We start from the raw sequence: 17,005 nt of genomic DNA, 5'->3' as shown, positions 1-17,005 counted from the left end.
AAATTTCTTGAAACAAATGAACAAATATTTCCAATATACAAAAACAAATAGCCAGGTGGGGCAGCTCATGGCTGTAACCCCAGCACATTGGGAAGCGAAGGCGGGTGGATCACATGAGGTAAGGAGTTCGAGATCAGCCTGGCCAACATGGGGAAACCCCGTCTCTATTAAAAATACAAATTAGCTGGGCACGGTGGCCAGTGCCTATGTAATCCCAGCTACTCAGGAGGCTGAGGCAGAAGAATTGCTTGAACCATGGAGGTGGAGATTGCAGTGAGCCAAGATTGCGCCACTGCACTCCAGCCTGGGTAAAAAAAAAGAACAAATATTCTTGTATATATGCAGTAAGTCTCCCTTGATCATAGTATATAATTTTTAATACATTGCTGGATTCATTTTACTAATATTTTGTTGAGGATTTTTGCACGATATATTTCAAAAAATGCTTTTAGATGAACCTACCTATGTAGAATTAAAGTGAGTTTATTGAAAGCAGCACATAGGTTGGTTGTGTTTTTTTTTTTTTAATTCACACTGCCAGTATCTGTCTTTTGATTGGTGTGATCAGACCACTAATTTAAAAAGTATTATTGACATGTTAGCACTTACTTCCAGTATTTTATGGTTTGTTTTCTCATTCCTCTGTTTCTCTTTCCTTTCCTTCCTTCAGGTTATTTAAACTTTTTTTTTCTTACAATTCTATTTTGATTTATTTACAGAGTTTTTGAATGTAGCCCTTTGTATTGCTTTTGTAATGAATCTTGTCAGTATGACAGCATATATATGTGACTTATAATAGTCCCAGCATCAACATTTTACTCCTTCAATGAAAATATGTAAACATCACTTCCATTCAGGTCCCTTTACCTTCTCCGGCTTTAAATATTATTGTCTTCAGTGTTAGGTGATGTTACAACTTTTGTTTCAATCATTAAAAATATGATTTGTAAATCTCATGAAGAAAAGGATAGATCTATTATATCTCCCCATATTTCTGCTCTTTCTTCTTTTCTTTCTGGTGCTCCAATTATTTCTTTTATAATTTCTTTCTGATGCTCCAGTTATTTCTTTTATAATTTCTTCTTTTCTTTCTGATGCTCCAATTATTTCTTTTATAATTTCTTTTGCTTGAAAAACCTACTGTAAACAATCAATATAAATAAGTTTTCTAACAATAAGTTCTTTTAGTTTTTATTTATCTGAGAATATTTTTATTTCCCCTTCATCCTTGAAGGATAGTTTTGTGAAATATTAAGTTTGGGGTTGCTAATACCTGTAATCTCAGCACTTTGGGAGGCTGAGGCAGGAGGACTGCTTGAGGCCAGGAGTTCAAGACCAGCCTGGGCAACATAGTGTGACCCTATCACTACAAATAAAAAAATTAGCCAGGCATGGTGGCACACGCCTGTAGTCCTAGCTACTTGGAAGGCTGAAGCAGGAGAATCACAGGAGCCCAACAGTTTTAGGCTTCAGTGAGCCAAGATTGTGTCACTGCACTCCAGCCTGGGTGATGGAGTAAAACTCTTGTCTCTAAAAATAAAATAAAATAAGTAAAATAATAAAATTCATGGTTAATGGTTCTTTCCTTTCATACTTGAAAAATATTGTGCCATTTTCCCCCTGGCTTCTTTGGTCTTGGACAGAAAGTCTGCTGTCAAATCTGCAATTGAATTGGTGTCATTTTTCTCATTTTTTTCTTTGTCTTTAATTTTCAAATGTTTAACTATGACATGTCTTGGCCTGGATTTCTTTGGGCTTATCCTGTTTGGAGTTTACTCAGATTCTTGAATCTGTATATTTGTATATTTCACCAACTTTGGGAAGTTTTCAGCTATTATTTTGTCACTTTTTTTCAGTTCCATTTCTCCTTCTTGTCTCTTTGGTGAACTCCGATGATACTAAAGCTGGATATTTTGTCATTGTCTCACAGGTCCTCGTGGCTCTATTTAACTTTTTTTTTTTTTTGTCTATTTTCTCTCTGTTGTTTAGAGTGACTGAATTTTGTTGTTCTGACCTCAAGTTCACTGACATTATCCTGTCATCTCCACTTCACTATTGAACCTATCTCCTGAAGTTTTAAAAATTTCTGCTCTTATATTTTTCAGTTCTCAAAGTTGCACTTGGAATCTTTTTTATAATTCCTACTTATATTCTGAGATTGCCTATTTGTTCATTTGTTTCAAGAGGATTTGTAATTGATTGTTAAAGCATTTTTATGACAGCTTCTTTAAAATCCTTGCAGGTCATTCCAACATATGATTCATCTCAGTGTTGGCATCATTTGTTTGTCATTTCTCATTCAAATTGGGGCTTTCTTGGCTCTTTGTGTGATGGGCACTTTTTTAACTGGATCCTAGGCATTTCCTATTGTGTGAGAAGATTCTGGGTCCTATTTAAAATCTTTTATTTTACTTGTTAGTTGCCCTGCTTAAATTTAGCATGTGAGATTTGTCCTACTTTTGTGGGTCTCTGCTCCAATGGAAGTTTGATGTTCAGAAGCTTTTGGTATTATCTTGGTCTTCTTTGCTGATCTGGTGCCATTCTGGACCCCACTGGTCCTTGCTGGTGCTGCCTGAAGAGACAGGAGGGGTTTCCCTCTGTCAGGCTTCCAGGTGTCTCTTGGCGCCTCCCCTGCTGTCCTCCAGGTGTTCTTGTGTCACTGGGTAGGGTAGGAGAGCCCTTGGCCCACAGGGACAAAGAGTCTTCTGCAAGGTGCCCCTGGTTCTAGCTGGGCCTCTCCTGCCTGTTCTTCCCACACACTCTTATGTGTCTCTGCAGGAGAGGAGAGTCTCAGGCCTGCAGAGACAACGAGGCTTCCCAGATGGGCCACTGGCAGCTGTGTCCCTTTGGCAAGCTCTGCCCACCTATCCAAGTAAACATCCTCCTCTGGTGTACTTCTTATATGTGTGGGGACTGTTATCGATCAATTTCACTTTCACTTGGGCATAACTATGTATCTGGTGTGCTTTCCCAGCTATTTTTGTCAAGGTGAGCTGTCAGAGTGGCGGGATTAAGAGTTCAACTGTCTTTTTGTGGGACAGTTTTCTCTTAAGGGTAGGGAGTTGACAGGGAGTTGATAGGGTAGGGAGTTGATAGCCCACCTAGCCCTACCTCCTTCAGTCTCGTCAATGCTGAATGGAAGCGGAGCCTCAGTCCTCCACTGGGCCCTGCTGACATTATGGGGAGGCCCACCGTGGGGGCTAGTCCTGTTTCACACCTTCTCCTTTGGTCTCATGCTGTTGTGTGAGTGTGGAGGTGAGGCTTCCCATTACTAACACCATGGATGGGGGAAAGCGGAGCATGGCCTTTTCCCAGCTCGCTTCCTTTTTCACATTCATTGATAATGGGTCTTTGTAGAGGCTCAGCTTCATGCTGAGTCCTGCTGACATGAGGACTCTGGCGAAGCACAACAGTGACTAAACTGGCCTCACACTGCCTGGTTAGGTTGTGGTGCTGCCTGAGAGGAGTGGAGGGTTGGCTTGACACTGGGCACCATGGACGCTACCCTGGTGGGGGACTCAGAGCACTGCTGCTTCTGCCCATGCAGGGATGAGAGATCAGCTTCCCACTCAGTCCCTCTGATATTACCCTAGTAGGAGAATGTAAGCACCACCTCCTTCCAGAAGGAGAATGAGCTTTCCACTAAGCCTCACTGACACAGCCTCAGCAGGGAAATCAGAGCATTGGTGCCTGCTTCCACCACGTAGGGATGGAAGTTTAGCTCCCTGGTCAGCTCTACTATTCCACTTGGCAGGGGGATCAGAGCACAGTCACTTGCTTCCATGAAGCAAGAGAGTGGGTGAAAGGTTAGCTCCGTTTGGCACCACTGAAATCCCAGGGGAGGGGATGCAGTTTTTCCATGGTATATGACGGGAGCAGGACAGGTATTGCCAAAAAGGTTTTCTGTTACTAAGCTGTGCTCTTCCCAGTCATTTGGCTGGGGCAGGAGTGGTGGGGAACAGGCTTTTCCTGGAGCATTTCTTTGTCAGTGCTTGTTGGAGATCCCAGGTTGGAGAGGCTTCTGCAGTGCCCTGTCTGGGATACATGAATAGAAATAAAGTCCCAAGGACTCATTGCCAAGGGACTTCAGAACTTGGAGAATGACACGACAATGAGTGTCATTTTTTTTTTTTTTTTTTAACTTTAAGTTCCAGGATACATGTGCAGAACATGAGGGTTTGTTACATAGGTAAACGTATGCCACAGTGGTTTGCAGCACCTATCAACCTGTCACCTAGGTATTAAGCTCCACATGCATTTGTCCTGATGCTCTCCCTCCCTCTGCCCCACCCCCGACAGGCCCCAGGTGTGTGATATTCCCCTCCCTGTGTCCATGTGTTCTCATTGTTCGGCTCCCACTTATAAGTGAGAACATGTGGTGTGTGGTTTTCTGTTCCTGTATTAGTTTGCTGAGGATGATGGCTTCCAGCTTCATCCATGTCCCTGAAAAGGACACAATCTCATTCCTTTTTATGGCTGCATAGTATTCCATGGTGTATATGTACCACATTTTCTTTATCCAGTCTATCATTGATGGGCATTTGGGTTGGTTCCATGTCTTTGCTATTGTGAATAGTGCTGCAATAAACATATGTGTGCATGTGTCTTTATAGTAGAATGATTTAAATTCCTTTGGGTATATACCGAGTAATGGGATTGCTGGGTCAAATGGTATTTCTGGTTCTAGATTCTTGAGGAATCGCCACACTGTCTTCCACAATGGTTGAAGAATGATGGGACAATGAGTCCTTTGTCCTCTTTTGGAGTTATAACCAGGGCTTTCTGGTTTTGAGATGGTGGGCCTACAAGGGATGGCACTACTCTATCTTTGCTAGAACTGGAAGTCTATCTTGTACTTTTTCTTATAATTGTGCAATAAGAATTTTTTTTTACATATTTACCTATGCAGTTAGCATCATCTTTACCAATGCTTTTTATTCCTTAGCATAGACTCATATTTCTATCTGGTAAGGTTTTCCTTCTGTCTAAAGTACTCCCCTTTAATGTTTCTGGTACCGCAGGCTTGTTGGTGATGAATTCTTTCAGTTTTTGTGTATCTTTTTTTTTTTTTTTTTTTTTTTTTAATGAGACAGGTTATCACTCTGTCGCCCAGGCTGGAGTAGAGTGGTGTGATCTCGGCTCACTGCCGCCTCTGCCTCCCGGGTTCAAGTGATCCTCCCGCTTCAGCCCCCGCAAAGTAGCTAGAACTACAGGTGCAAATCACCATGCCCAGCTACTTTTTATATTTTTTGTAGAGGTGGGGTCTTGCCATGTTGCTCAGGCTGGTCTTGAATTGCTGAGCTCAAGCAATCTGCCCACCTCAACCTCCCAAAGTGCTAGGATTACAGGTGTGAGCCACTGCACCTGACTCTTTTTATATACCTTAAAAAGTCTATTTTATCTTCCACTTTGAAAGATATTTTCAGTCTGCATAGACTCTATATGGACAGTCTCTCAGTATGTTAAGCATGTTTCTCCACTGTCTTCTCACTTACATTATTTCTGATGAGACATCTGCTGTCATCTTTACTACTGTTCCTCTGTGCACAATGTGTCTTCTTTCTATTATTTTAAGATGTTCTCTTTGTCATTGCTTCTGGAAAGTTTGATTCTGCCTTAGTCTGGTTTTCTTCATGTTTCTTGTGCTTGGGATTCATTGAGGTTCTTTTGGATCTGTGTGTTTACAGCCGTAATCCAATTTGGAAAATTTTTGGCCACTGTTGCTTCAGTTATGTGTTTATTAGACTGCTTGGATTTTTCCACGACTCACTGATGCTCTGTTTTTTGTTTTGGTTTGTTTCTTTGTTTTTTTTTTTTTTTTTAATTCGAATTCTCTTTCTTCTGTGTTACATTTTGGATACTTTCTATTGCTGCCTTCCAATTCACTAGTCTTGTGTTATGCAACGTCTGATCTGCTGTTCATCCCATTCCATGTATTTTTCACTGCTAGTTTAATTTGTGTCTTACTTGTACCTTTCATGTCTCCCCCACAGTTACAAGAACTGTTTTAATGCTCTAATAGTAACATTGAGTTCTGGGTACATTTTAAGTCCTCAGTTTGTTTTTCCTCCTCATTATGGGTCTGTATTTTCCTACTTTTTTGCATGCCTGGTAATATTCGGTTGTATGCTAGGCATTGCTGAGTTTACTTTGTTAGGTGGTGAACATTTTTGTTTTCTTGTAATTATTCTTGGGGTTTGTTCTGTGATGCAGTTAAGTTAGTTGGAAACAGTTTGATCCTTTTAGGCCTTGCATTTAAGATTTGCTAGGTGGAAGCAGTGTGTTTGGTTGCTCCCACTACCGAGGCAAGACCCTCCTGTGTACTTTACCCAATGCCCAAAGGATTATGAAGTTTTCAATCCTCACTAATGGGAGCACTCTTCCCAGCCCTCTGTGAGCTTAAAGCACTGGCCCCTCCAATGCTTTTTGGATGATTCATTCCCTAGTCTCAGGTAGCTCACTCACATGAAGCACTGATCAGTATTCTGACTTGTCCTGCTACCCACTGAATCTGGATTTAAAGTCACTCCTCAGAATATAAAACAACAAACACACACCCTAGAAGGGCATCCTTGAAATGCATATGCACAGGCCAAGTCTGGAGGATGAGAGAACAGAATTTTATTTGCTTTCTCCCATTAGCTTATTAGAATAAATTGCTTTATCAGGTGGTCAAATGGTTATATAGACTGAGAGGTCAGCAAGCAACCAACCACCTACATCTGACATTGTTTCATTTTCTACAAATATCTATGTATGGCAGTGATTAACAAACTTCACATATAGCTCCCTGGGTATCCTTGTTAAAAACACAGATTCCTAAAGTTTGGCAAAATATTGATAATTGTTGAATTTAAATTATAGGTACATGGAGGTCTATATATGCTTCTATTTTTATGTAATGTTTGAACTTTCTGTAATAAAAAGTTTAGAAGAAAAACAAAATATATACATTAATTTATAATTCCTGGGCCTCTATGCCTACAACCTGCTTTAGCATCTCTGAAATGGGATGCAGGAATCTGCTCAGGTGCCCTAGCTCAGGTGGTCCTTGGGCTACATTCTGAGAAACACTGGTACACTCATTGTTAAGCGACTCATTTTTTTGACTTAGTTATCTTTATGGTTGCTATTTTCTTAACGAAGGTATTACCCAGGGACCGCCAGCCTGTAATGCTCAAATAAATGAACGCTCCCTTCTTAGTCCACCAAGCTCTTACCTGAACAGCCTCTGGAGGAGTGGTATCCTTGCAACCAAAATTATAAAAATGGAACTCTCCTCCAGTCAAGGCAGCAACCTCTTTCAAAAACCTGTTTGCAATCTCATCATTGTAATTGAAGGAGATGGTATAAATAGGAATTTCCTGAAAAACTTTGACCTGGTCTATAACCATTTCAGGTGGCTGAAACGATAAGTTTTGGGGAGGGGGAAGGGAGATGGAAAGAGAAGAGAAAGAAAAGAATATGAAAATCCTTAGTATTTACTACAGATACTCAAATAGTAATTCTGTATACAGTGGTGAGTGGCTTTTTAAAAACATGTTGATTCAATTCAGTAAACAAAGAAAAGACTGCCAGATGGTGAGCGTACAATGATCCATAAGACATGGGCCTTGGCTCTGAGGTCTCTCAGTTGGGTGGGACAAAGAAGCTAGGCGAAAGATTCGGCCAACCAAGTCACTCAACTTTAGGTGTGCCTGAACTTAGAGTCCATGCATTTAAAGTGCTGGGCTACAAAAGAGCAATTTCCAGCTTCCAACATGCTATGGTCAACTGCTTCCCACAGAGAGTGAAGGAAGACATGTTTATTAAAGGTCTTCCCATGTGCTGGGCATTCATCTTAGAAACTGAAGAAAGCAGGCAGGCTCTGTGAGAAATGGATTAAGGAGCCCCAGAGCTGAGAGAGGCTTCTTCACTGTACACAGGAGCTAGACAGGGAGTGGGCCCACACTCCACAGCCCAGAGAAGCTGCTGGAATGAGTGCTGGAAAGGGGCATGGTTAGTCTGCAGTGGTGAGAGGTTTGTTTCAACTTTCTGATTCTTCTCCTCAAAGCTCTGAGGATATAAACCAGTGAAAGGACTCCTCAGCGGGGAGGGGGCAGGAGGACAGGAATGGCTGTTTCCCATTGCAGGGATGGAGCTCCCTCTGTCATTAAGGGGCACTCTGACCCTCTGCCCAGCTCCCCAGCACCATCCTGGGGCTTGAACATCATGCCAGTTTAACATGAAGGGACCACCTGAGACTGGGAGCAGGTGTGGGGCTTACAATGATACACATGACAGTCTTTCCCACTCACACTGTCTTCAGCTGTATGGAATGATGGAAACAGCTCCAGAGCTAGAGACCCGGGCTTGAAGCTCATCCAGCACTGCCCATCTGAATGGCCTAGGGCATGTCCTGTCTAATGTGAGTTTCCTCATCTGTGGCTCAGAACTGATACTCCCTCCTTAAATGGCTGCTGTGAGGAGTAAATGAGATGATGTTCCCTAGAATTCCACAAATATTTGTTGAGCACCTTTTATTTGCCAGGAGCTGCTGTCAGCCTAGGATAAGGCCAAGTGGCACACCCACCCAACCACATCTTCTCCTTTTTAATGCTTATCTGTGTTTTCCAAATTGTCCATCGTGTAAACAATTTTAAAAATCAGTAAGAGTATATTAAAAAGAAAAATACACCTTGACTTGCCTAGATGTCTCTCAAGTCGGAATCTTCAGCCCACACTGTCCCCAAACTCCAGCTCCATATTTCTAGGGACTTCTAGACACCCATGCACTCACTAGAGGTTGGCAAACACAGCTTCCTCCGCCAGCCACCCAAGCCCACTTGCCTCTTCTTGAAATCTGCATTTCAATCCGTTAATATCAAAATCATTGTAAACCAGGAATCAGTCATCCTGACTCCTTTCTGCCTTGCTCCTACCTTCTCCTCACCTCTCCCTCACTGCTTCCAAACTGGCCATGGGGTCCTGTCGATGCTGCTTCCTGCGGCTCACGTCTGCAGGCAGTCCCCTCCTCCCATTCTTGCTGCTCCCACCCGAGGCTAGGTCCTTCCTAGCTTTCATCAAGGACCCAGCAGTAGGCCATGGCAGTGCCAGCCTTTCCTTGGCACAACTGAGGCATGTTTCTGAGATGCAGATGGGTAGGGTGGCTGGCTCCTCTGAGAGTTCCTCTCTGTGGTGACACCACCCTTCTAATGTGGCATTCAAGGACTTCCACAGTCTCCCTCAACCCAATGTTTTTCACCTCCACCCTGATCTTCTTCCGTTGCCCCTGCCCTCAGCTTGTTTCTCTGAGCCCCCCACATATTTCCACACCTCTGTGTCCCTTCTGCCCAGGACATCAACGGTGTCTTCTGTTCCAAAGATTCCTTCTTCTCTTTCCAGACACAGCTCAAATGTCCCCACCTCGCTGGAACCTGCCCTGGCCTTCCCTCCATCTGTACAGCAAAATCCATCACTCTGTGCTCCTAGACATAGCACAGGCAACCCTGTTCCCGTGTTGTATTAAACTGTATACATCTAGCACATTCCCCAAAGCACAAGCTTCCCAAAGGCAGGGATGAGCTATTACTCATCTTTATAGCCTCAGACCCTGGCACCACACATGGAACAGAAGAGAGACACGATGAACTGCTTCCGAAGAGAAAACACAGTGAAGTTGATAGGAAAAAATAATTTAAAATAAATTTTCACTTTACACACTCTCTTTCTGTCATAAATCTAAAGCTGCAGTAAAATCCAGATGCTTACTCTCTTTAAGCCCTGAACTTTTTGCCACAGGATGTTTTAGAATATTTGCCTAGCAGTCTGTGTATGCAACCATCTCACAAGGAAGGACACGAGTTGACACTAATTCACTTTAGCTGCTAATTTACATTACGCTGGCCTGAAAATCCTTCTATTTATTTAATGCCTGGAGTACTCGTCTTTCATTCACAAAGCTCAAAAGAAGATGAACAGACTCCTCTACAACTTTTCAGATATTTTCCAGTCGGGCTAAACAAAACAAAGGACATTTCGCTAGAAAGGCATGTTTTTGTTTAAATGAGTACTAAGTTAGCATTAGAGGTAAAGCCAGGGACATTATGCAGTGACATGTTTAGATTCAGAGTCTCCAGAGGAAAAAAAATCAAACAAAATCTCCTCGCTTTTCATTTGTAATAAAATACAAACCAGTCTTCAGTGGACAGCAGACGTCTCCTTTTGTGGGGCTGGTCTCCAGGCTAGGGGTGTGTGTCACACTCACCAGGCAACATTCACTGTCTCATAAATTCTCCTCAGAGTTTCCAGAGACAAAGGAATCTCTCAGTGTATTTTCTCACCTCAGCTCTGAGTCCCTAAGCCAAGGAAGTATATCTCCACGGATTTTTGGTGGCAGCTGAAAAGGTCCCCCAGACTCATTTCCAGCATTTGCTTTCAGAGCATCAGTGAGGCCATCTTTGTTCCCAGCTCTGATAAGTACCTGATCAGGTCTCCCATCGGTCAGAAGGTAGATAGCCTGTGTTTCTTTATCGGCGAAAGCAGTTTTCAGGGCACTCAGGGTGTTTGTGGAGCTTCCAATCTATGGAAAAAAGAGATACCAAGGACACACCTGAATCCCAAAAAAGAACTCACAAACAAGTATTTATTTTCTGCTTCCAAAAAAGAAGAAAGAGTACTTGTGAGATGAAAGATAAATTAAAATTATACTGAGATAACAACTTAACCCCAGTGATTCCAAGAAACATATCCCAGGGTGTGCCTAAAAGTCTCTTTCGGACTGCTAGAAGCCAGGACTGTGGATTTCCTGTCTTGACGACAGAGCTTTTAATGCAATTTTATTTTTTTGTGTTTCTACATGAGATGCTAACTCAGTTACTGCTCACTTGTCTGTCAACAGAGCTTAAACATGTAGCCTAAATACACTGTGGCATCGTATTGGTTTCAAACCAGGATTTATTCATGATACAATATTTGGTAAACGTGAGTGTGGTATCATTAGCTATCTAACAATGAACATGTGGACATAACTAACATTACTTGACAAGTTCTGTTTTTAGCAATCTCTCAAATCATAGTAAACACGTAAAAATTAGAAAATCTCTTAAACACTTCATCAATATAGAAAGGAATGGATTTTTAGATACATATTATTTACTGGAATGTACTCTCCTTAATATGCAAAAATGATCCTTACCAAGGGACCATCAGTAGAGATACAGGACTTTGAAACATCCAAAAGCCTCCTTCAATGTCCCCCTCATCTCAGTTCCGTTATATCACTCTAGCTTCAGTTGTAAGCAAGAAAAACAACTGTGGTCGATTCAAGCAGGAAGGAATTTATGATAAAGGACATTGGGATGGCTCACAGCATCACCAATGGACGGGATAACCTATGTTGGGATCTCTCATCAGGAATGAGACCCCCAATCCTGCTGCAGAGCTGCCTGGTGGGGGCCCCACTGCAGTTCCACTGCAGAGCGCTGGACGCTGTGCTTTTCCTTGCTGGCACTGGGAGTATTGACAAGAGATGGACCAGAGCTCACTGCCACTACCACCCCAGGAGCTGCATCGGTGTGCATCTGACACCACTGCCAAGGTTGTCTCTGCTGGATCTGCCATCTGGAGTCACAATCTCTCAAGTCAAAGCCTAGGAGGTTATTCTGACTGATGGTGCCTGGGTCACATTACCCACACCCTAGCTAAAGCGAGGCCAGACCCTTCAACTTCCATAGGTGAACAGACTCTGCCCCCATCCCAAGAATCAGGATAAGAATGGAGCAGAGACTGACAGCCTAAGGAATGACAAAGATCCAGCACACATCCAGCCCCCACCCCACCCAAGGCATCTCAAGCCTCACCGTATACCATGGGCACTCTCCCATTAAGACTTACTCAGACTTAGCCATGATGGGGAACCCCATGACCTGACCCATCCAGCTGCTCTCATCTAAGGCTCCTTCCTCGGCTTTACTCTCTTTCATTTCAATAGATACTTAGTAAGCACATAAGTACCACGTGCTAGACATTTTGATAGATCTGAGACATAACTTACAAAACCAGACAAAATTCTGTGCCTTGAAGGGGGTTCATAGGATGGTGTTGGAAGCCTAGAAAATGACGACCTAACACTGTGCCAAAAGCTGTAAAAGTTCATGCCCAGTGTAGGATTTGTCTTACTCTAGCTGAGTGAGTTGCTAAATACATCTTCTGGGGGAGACAGCAGGGAAGACTCCAAAGGATGAGTAGGATAGGCAGGAAACCACAGAAAGGATGGTGCATGCTCCAGACTCCTTTCTTGTTCAGGATTCAGCAAGTAATTCCATAATTGTAAAGTCCATAGGAGGAGAGGGGCCAGGAAAACGATGGTAGTAATGTTAATCATAAAACAACATCCACTGAGTACTTACTAGGCTAAGGGCTTATTTTTCCTGTATTTTTAGTCTGTGGTCTGCTCCCCATCCCAGAAGGTCACCCAGCAACAGCAGGCAGCCCAGGGACATGCCTTTCACCCCTGCAGACAGCACCAAACAGGAATTGAGGGGGCCCCAGCAGCACAAGATGCTCAGGAAACGAGACTGTCACTGGAACGAAAGCCCACAGAAGTAAGCCAGAGCAAACATGCTACACCCAAACACAGCGACTGCACCGAATAAACAGACATAAGTGGAAATAAAGTCTTCTAACATAATAACCAAATGGTCTAAGATATAATTTAAAAATCACTCATTATACCAAGAACCAGAAATATCACATTCGAATGAGAAAAGCAACCCACTGATGCCAATACCAACAGAGCCTCAGAAATCTCTGGAACAATGAGGAAGAGCTAATAATATTCATACCATTAGAGTTTCAGAAAAAAGAGGGGAAAGAGTATGGGGCTTAAAAAGCATTTAATAAGTAATGACTGAAAAAACAAACAAACAAATTTTGGCCGGGTGCGGTGGCTCATGCCTGTAATCCCAGCACTTTGGGAGGCCGAGGTGGGCGGATCACGAGGTCAGGAGATCGAGACCATCCTGGCTAACACGGTGAAACACCATCTCTACTAAAAATACAAAAAATTAGCCAGGCATGGGGGGGGGGGGGGCGCCTGTAGTCCCAGCTACTCAGGAGGCTGAGGCAGGAGAATGGCGTGAACCCAGGAGGTGGAGCTTGCAGTGAGCCAAGATCATGCCACTGCACTCCAGCCTGGGCGACAGAGCAAGACTCCATCTCAAAAACAAACAAACAAACAAAAAAAGAAATTTAGTTAAAGATACAGAAACTACAATTCAAGAAGCTAAGCAAATCCCAAATAGGATAAAACCAAAGAAAGCCACACCAAGACACATTGTATTTAAATTTCTGAAACTAAAAACAAAGAAAAATCCTAAAAAAGCTAAAGAGAAATAACACATTACCTATAAAAGAGCACCAATTCAAATGACAGCAGTTTCTCATCTGAAACTATAGAGACCAGAGGAAGGGGCGCCACCTTTTTCAAGTGCTGAAAGAAAATAACTGCCAGCCATGAATCATCCATCTGGTGAAAATATCCTCCAGGGTTGAAGGAGAAGGAAAACTATGTGAATTTATTATTGGGAGACCTACCCTTAAAGAATGGCTCATGAAAGCTTTCCATATAGAAAGAGAATGAGAAAAGAAGAAAGCCTGGACTTTCAGAAAAAAGAACAATGGAATGAGTAAATATAAAAGTAAGCATAATAGATAATCCTTAACACCATGGATTTCTTTAGTTACGTTTTATGATTGAAGCAAAAGTTTAGCACCATCTAAGATGGCATATAACGCAGGCAAAGGAAATACTTCAGACAATTATATATTTTAAATGGTGAGTGTAAAGGGACCTAAATAGAAGTAAGATTGCTACACTTAACTTGAAGTAGCAAACCACCAATAGGCTGTGATAAGTTATATCACAATAGGCCGTGATAAGTTACATATATGTATAAGGAAATATATAGAACTATTAATTATACAAAGCAATACACTCAAAAACAGTATAAATAAATCAAAATGAAACACCAAAATATGCTCAAATAACCCACAGGAAGTCAAGACAAAAGAGAAAAATGAGAAATAGAGGAAACACACAAAAATAATAAATAGATAAAATGAGACACTTAATCCTTAAATATGAATAATTACATATAAATGACCTACATATACCAATTACATGACAGAGATTGAAGAGTGAACAAAAACATGACCCGATTTATGCTGCCTACAGGAAACTCACTTCAGGCATAACAACGTAGATAGGTTAAAGGTAAAAGGATGGAAAAAACATATTATGCAAATATTTATTTTTAAAAAGCAAAAATAAGCATATTAATATTACATAAAGTAGACTTTAACACAAAGAAAATTCACTAAGGACAAAAAGGGACATTATGATGATAAAATTCCCAATCCACCAAGAAGACAACAACCCTAAATGTGTATACATCAAACAACAGAGCTTCAAAATACGTGAAGCAAAATTTGATGGAGATGAAAAGAAAAATAGATAAATCTATTTTTATCTACTTTATAATAGGGTTATAATAGATAAAAATAGGTAGAGTCTTATGGTTGGGGTCTTCAGTACACCATCCTTTTTTTTCTGAGGGGTGTACATTTTATTGGAAACCTTAAATACTCTTCAGATAGAACATGTTTTCAATCAAGGTTCCCATGTGGCTTACACAGAAACCTGAAGCTGTTTGGATTAGGGGAAGGAGAGGGACAGTACAGCAGATGAGTGCTTAGTTTGCCAAAAAGAACCCTCACAATAAGTGCTCTTCAGCCAGCGTATCAGCTTCTGCCAAAGCTTCTTCAATGGGTTCCATCACTGAAGGCCCGTTCTGAGAGATGGTCATGTTCACCTATCAAAATCTGCTGAAATCCTTTAATGGTCTCCTTCAGGAGTATTGACTTCCCCATATGACCTGTGATGACCTTAGCAGTCTGGAATGGCTGAGACAAGAAATGTTGTATTATCCACATTCAAGACACAGTCAACTTGTTTTCCTCAGAAAGTTAATCCCTACCCAATATAGATTATGACAATAATGTATTGAGGGACTTGTAGCCATGCAGAATCTTTTGCACCCCACGGGCAACATCATTATGCTCATTGCCAACAATGTTGGGATCCATGATGTGAGAGATGGAGTCCAGAGGATCCACATGTAGATAGATGCCCAGCTCAGTGACAGCATGGGGCAGCAGAGTGGTGGCATCCAAATGAGCAAAGGAAGTAGCAGAGGCAGTCGAGTCATCAGCAGGTACGTAGCCTGTACAGAGGTGATAGATCTCCTCTTGGTAATGGCAATTCTTTCCCCACATCATACCCACCGTGTCAGTGGCCAGGGTAGGCTGATAGCCCACAGCAGAAGGGATTCTGCCCAATAAGGCAGACACCCTTGAGCCAGCATGGGTGAAGTGAAAGATATTATCAATAAACAGGGGTACATCTTGAACTTCTTGGTCTCTGAAGTATTCAGCCACAGTCAGTCCAGTCAGAGCTACCTGGGCATGAGTAGCAGGTGGTTCATTCATTTGACTGTACATCAGCACTACCTTGGAGGTAACATCTTTTAAGCTGACAACACAAGACTCAGTTATTACGTAAGTCATTATATTAGACTTATATTATATTATATTATATTATATTATATTATATTATAAAAGACACAGATCCTCTCAAAAACACCAGCAAACCCAGAGCAAGCATCATGGGCTTTGGCAACATTATTGATTAACTCCACGATGGGTACAATCTCATCAACTCCAACACCACTAAAAATTTTGCCACTCTTGGCTAGGGAGCTAGCAGATCCACAACTTTGATACTAGCCACCAGAATTTCTTGCTCAACACTAATTTCTATGAACTCAGGAGCCTCATCATAAATGGGAGCAAACTGTTCCATTTTGATGGGACCTCTTTCATCAATAGGCTCTCCAATGATGTTCATGATTCTGCTCAAAGTCTCAGGACCAACAGGATTTCTGATTGGTGCACCAGAGTCCAGGACTTTCTAGCCTCTAAACAAGCCTACCGTACCATCCATAGCATAATCCTTACTGTGCTCTCACCCAAATGCTGGGCCACCACCAAAACCAGCCTGGTCTCCCTGCCTTGTACTTGCTGGGCATTTAGAATAGATGGTAGTCCCTCATCAAACTGGACATCCACTACTGCATCAATGACCACCACAATACACCCAGCGGTGGTGCCTGTCTTCAGCAAAGGTGATGTTTGTGCCCATATTTCCTGGTAGATTGGATTGCTGCCAGAGTAGCCCATGGTAAGACCTGAGTTTGGGGTAGCAACACTGAAGGGCTGAGTTCCTGCAAGGCCCTGGAGGCTGAGGCAGCAGACATGACCCACAGAACTCAACATGGTAGAGTTTGGGTGGAGACTGAGTGTTGCCCAATATCCCACTCTTAATGATTGACAGAACAACTAACCAATCAGCAAGGATGGAGACGAATTGAACAATACCATCAACTAACCAGATCTAGTTGAGATTTATAGAATACTCCACCCAACAAAAGACTACACATTCTTTTCAAACAAACATTGAACATTTGCATAAATAGACCATATCTTGAGTCACAGAACAACATTTAACAAATTTAAAAGATTTGAAACCATACAGAGTATGCCCTCTGACTATAGTGGAATCAAAATAGAAATTAATAACAGAAAGACAACATGAACGTTTCCACAAACACTTGGAAATTTTAAAACATGCTTTGAATAACTCATGGCCCAAAAGTGAAATCACAAAGAAAATTAAAAATTAAATAGTACTAAATGAAAATTAAGCTGTTTTGCTTAAAATTTGTGGGATGTACCAACATAGTTCTGGCAGGAAAATTTATGGTACTAAAAGCTTACTTACAATAAAATAAAAATATGCCAAAACTATAATTTATGTTCCTACCTCAAGAACCTAGAAAAATAAACTCAAGAGCAAAATAAACTCAAAGCAGGCAGAAAGAAGTAAATAACAAAGAACAGAAATTAA

The 17,005-nt window shown here is 41.8% G+C and overlaps 1 protein-coding gene and 1 pseudogene across 2 annotated transcripts in view; both read right to left on the bottom strand.

Annotated features, from left to right (window-relative positions):
- Window positions 1-17,005, bottom strand: part of VWA3B (von Willebrand factor A domain containing 3B) — a 225,647-nt gene that overhangs the window by 84,131 nt on the left and 124,511 nt on the right. For both annotated transcript variants that reach the window (XM_030827864.1, XM_030827865.1), the window contains 2 exons: window positions 10,463-10,561; window positions 7,221-7,403 (listed from right to left, as the gene is read on the bottom strand). In XM_030827864.1, the coding sequence (XP_030683724.1) occupies window positions 7,221-7,403; window positions 10,463-10,561 (282 nt within the window). The remainder of the gene's footprint in view (window positions 1-7,220; window positions 7,404-10,462; window positions 10,562-17,005) is intronic.
- On the bottom strand, window positions 14,754-16,355 carry LOC105738915 (annotated as a pseudogene).

Source organism: Nomascus leucogenys, chromosome 14 (assembly GCF_006542625.1).
Source record: "Nomascus leucogenys isolate Asia chromosome 14, Asia_NLE_v1, whole genome shotgun sequence".
Taxonomy (NCBI): domain Eukaryota; kingdom Metazoa; phylum Chordata; class Mammalia; order Primates; family Hylobatidae; genus Nomascus; species Nomascus leucogenys.
Note: the sequence above shows the minus strand (reverse complement) of the source record. Positions and strands in the feature narration are given on the sequence as shown.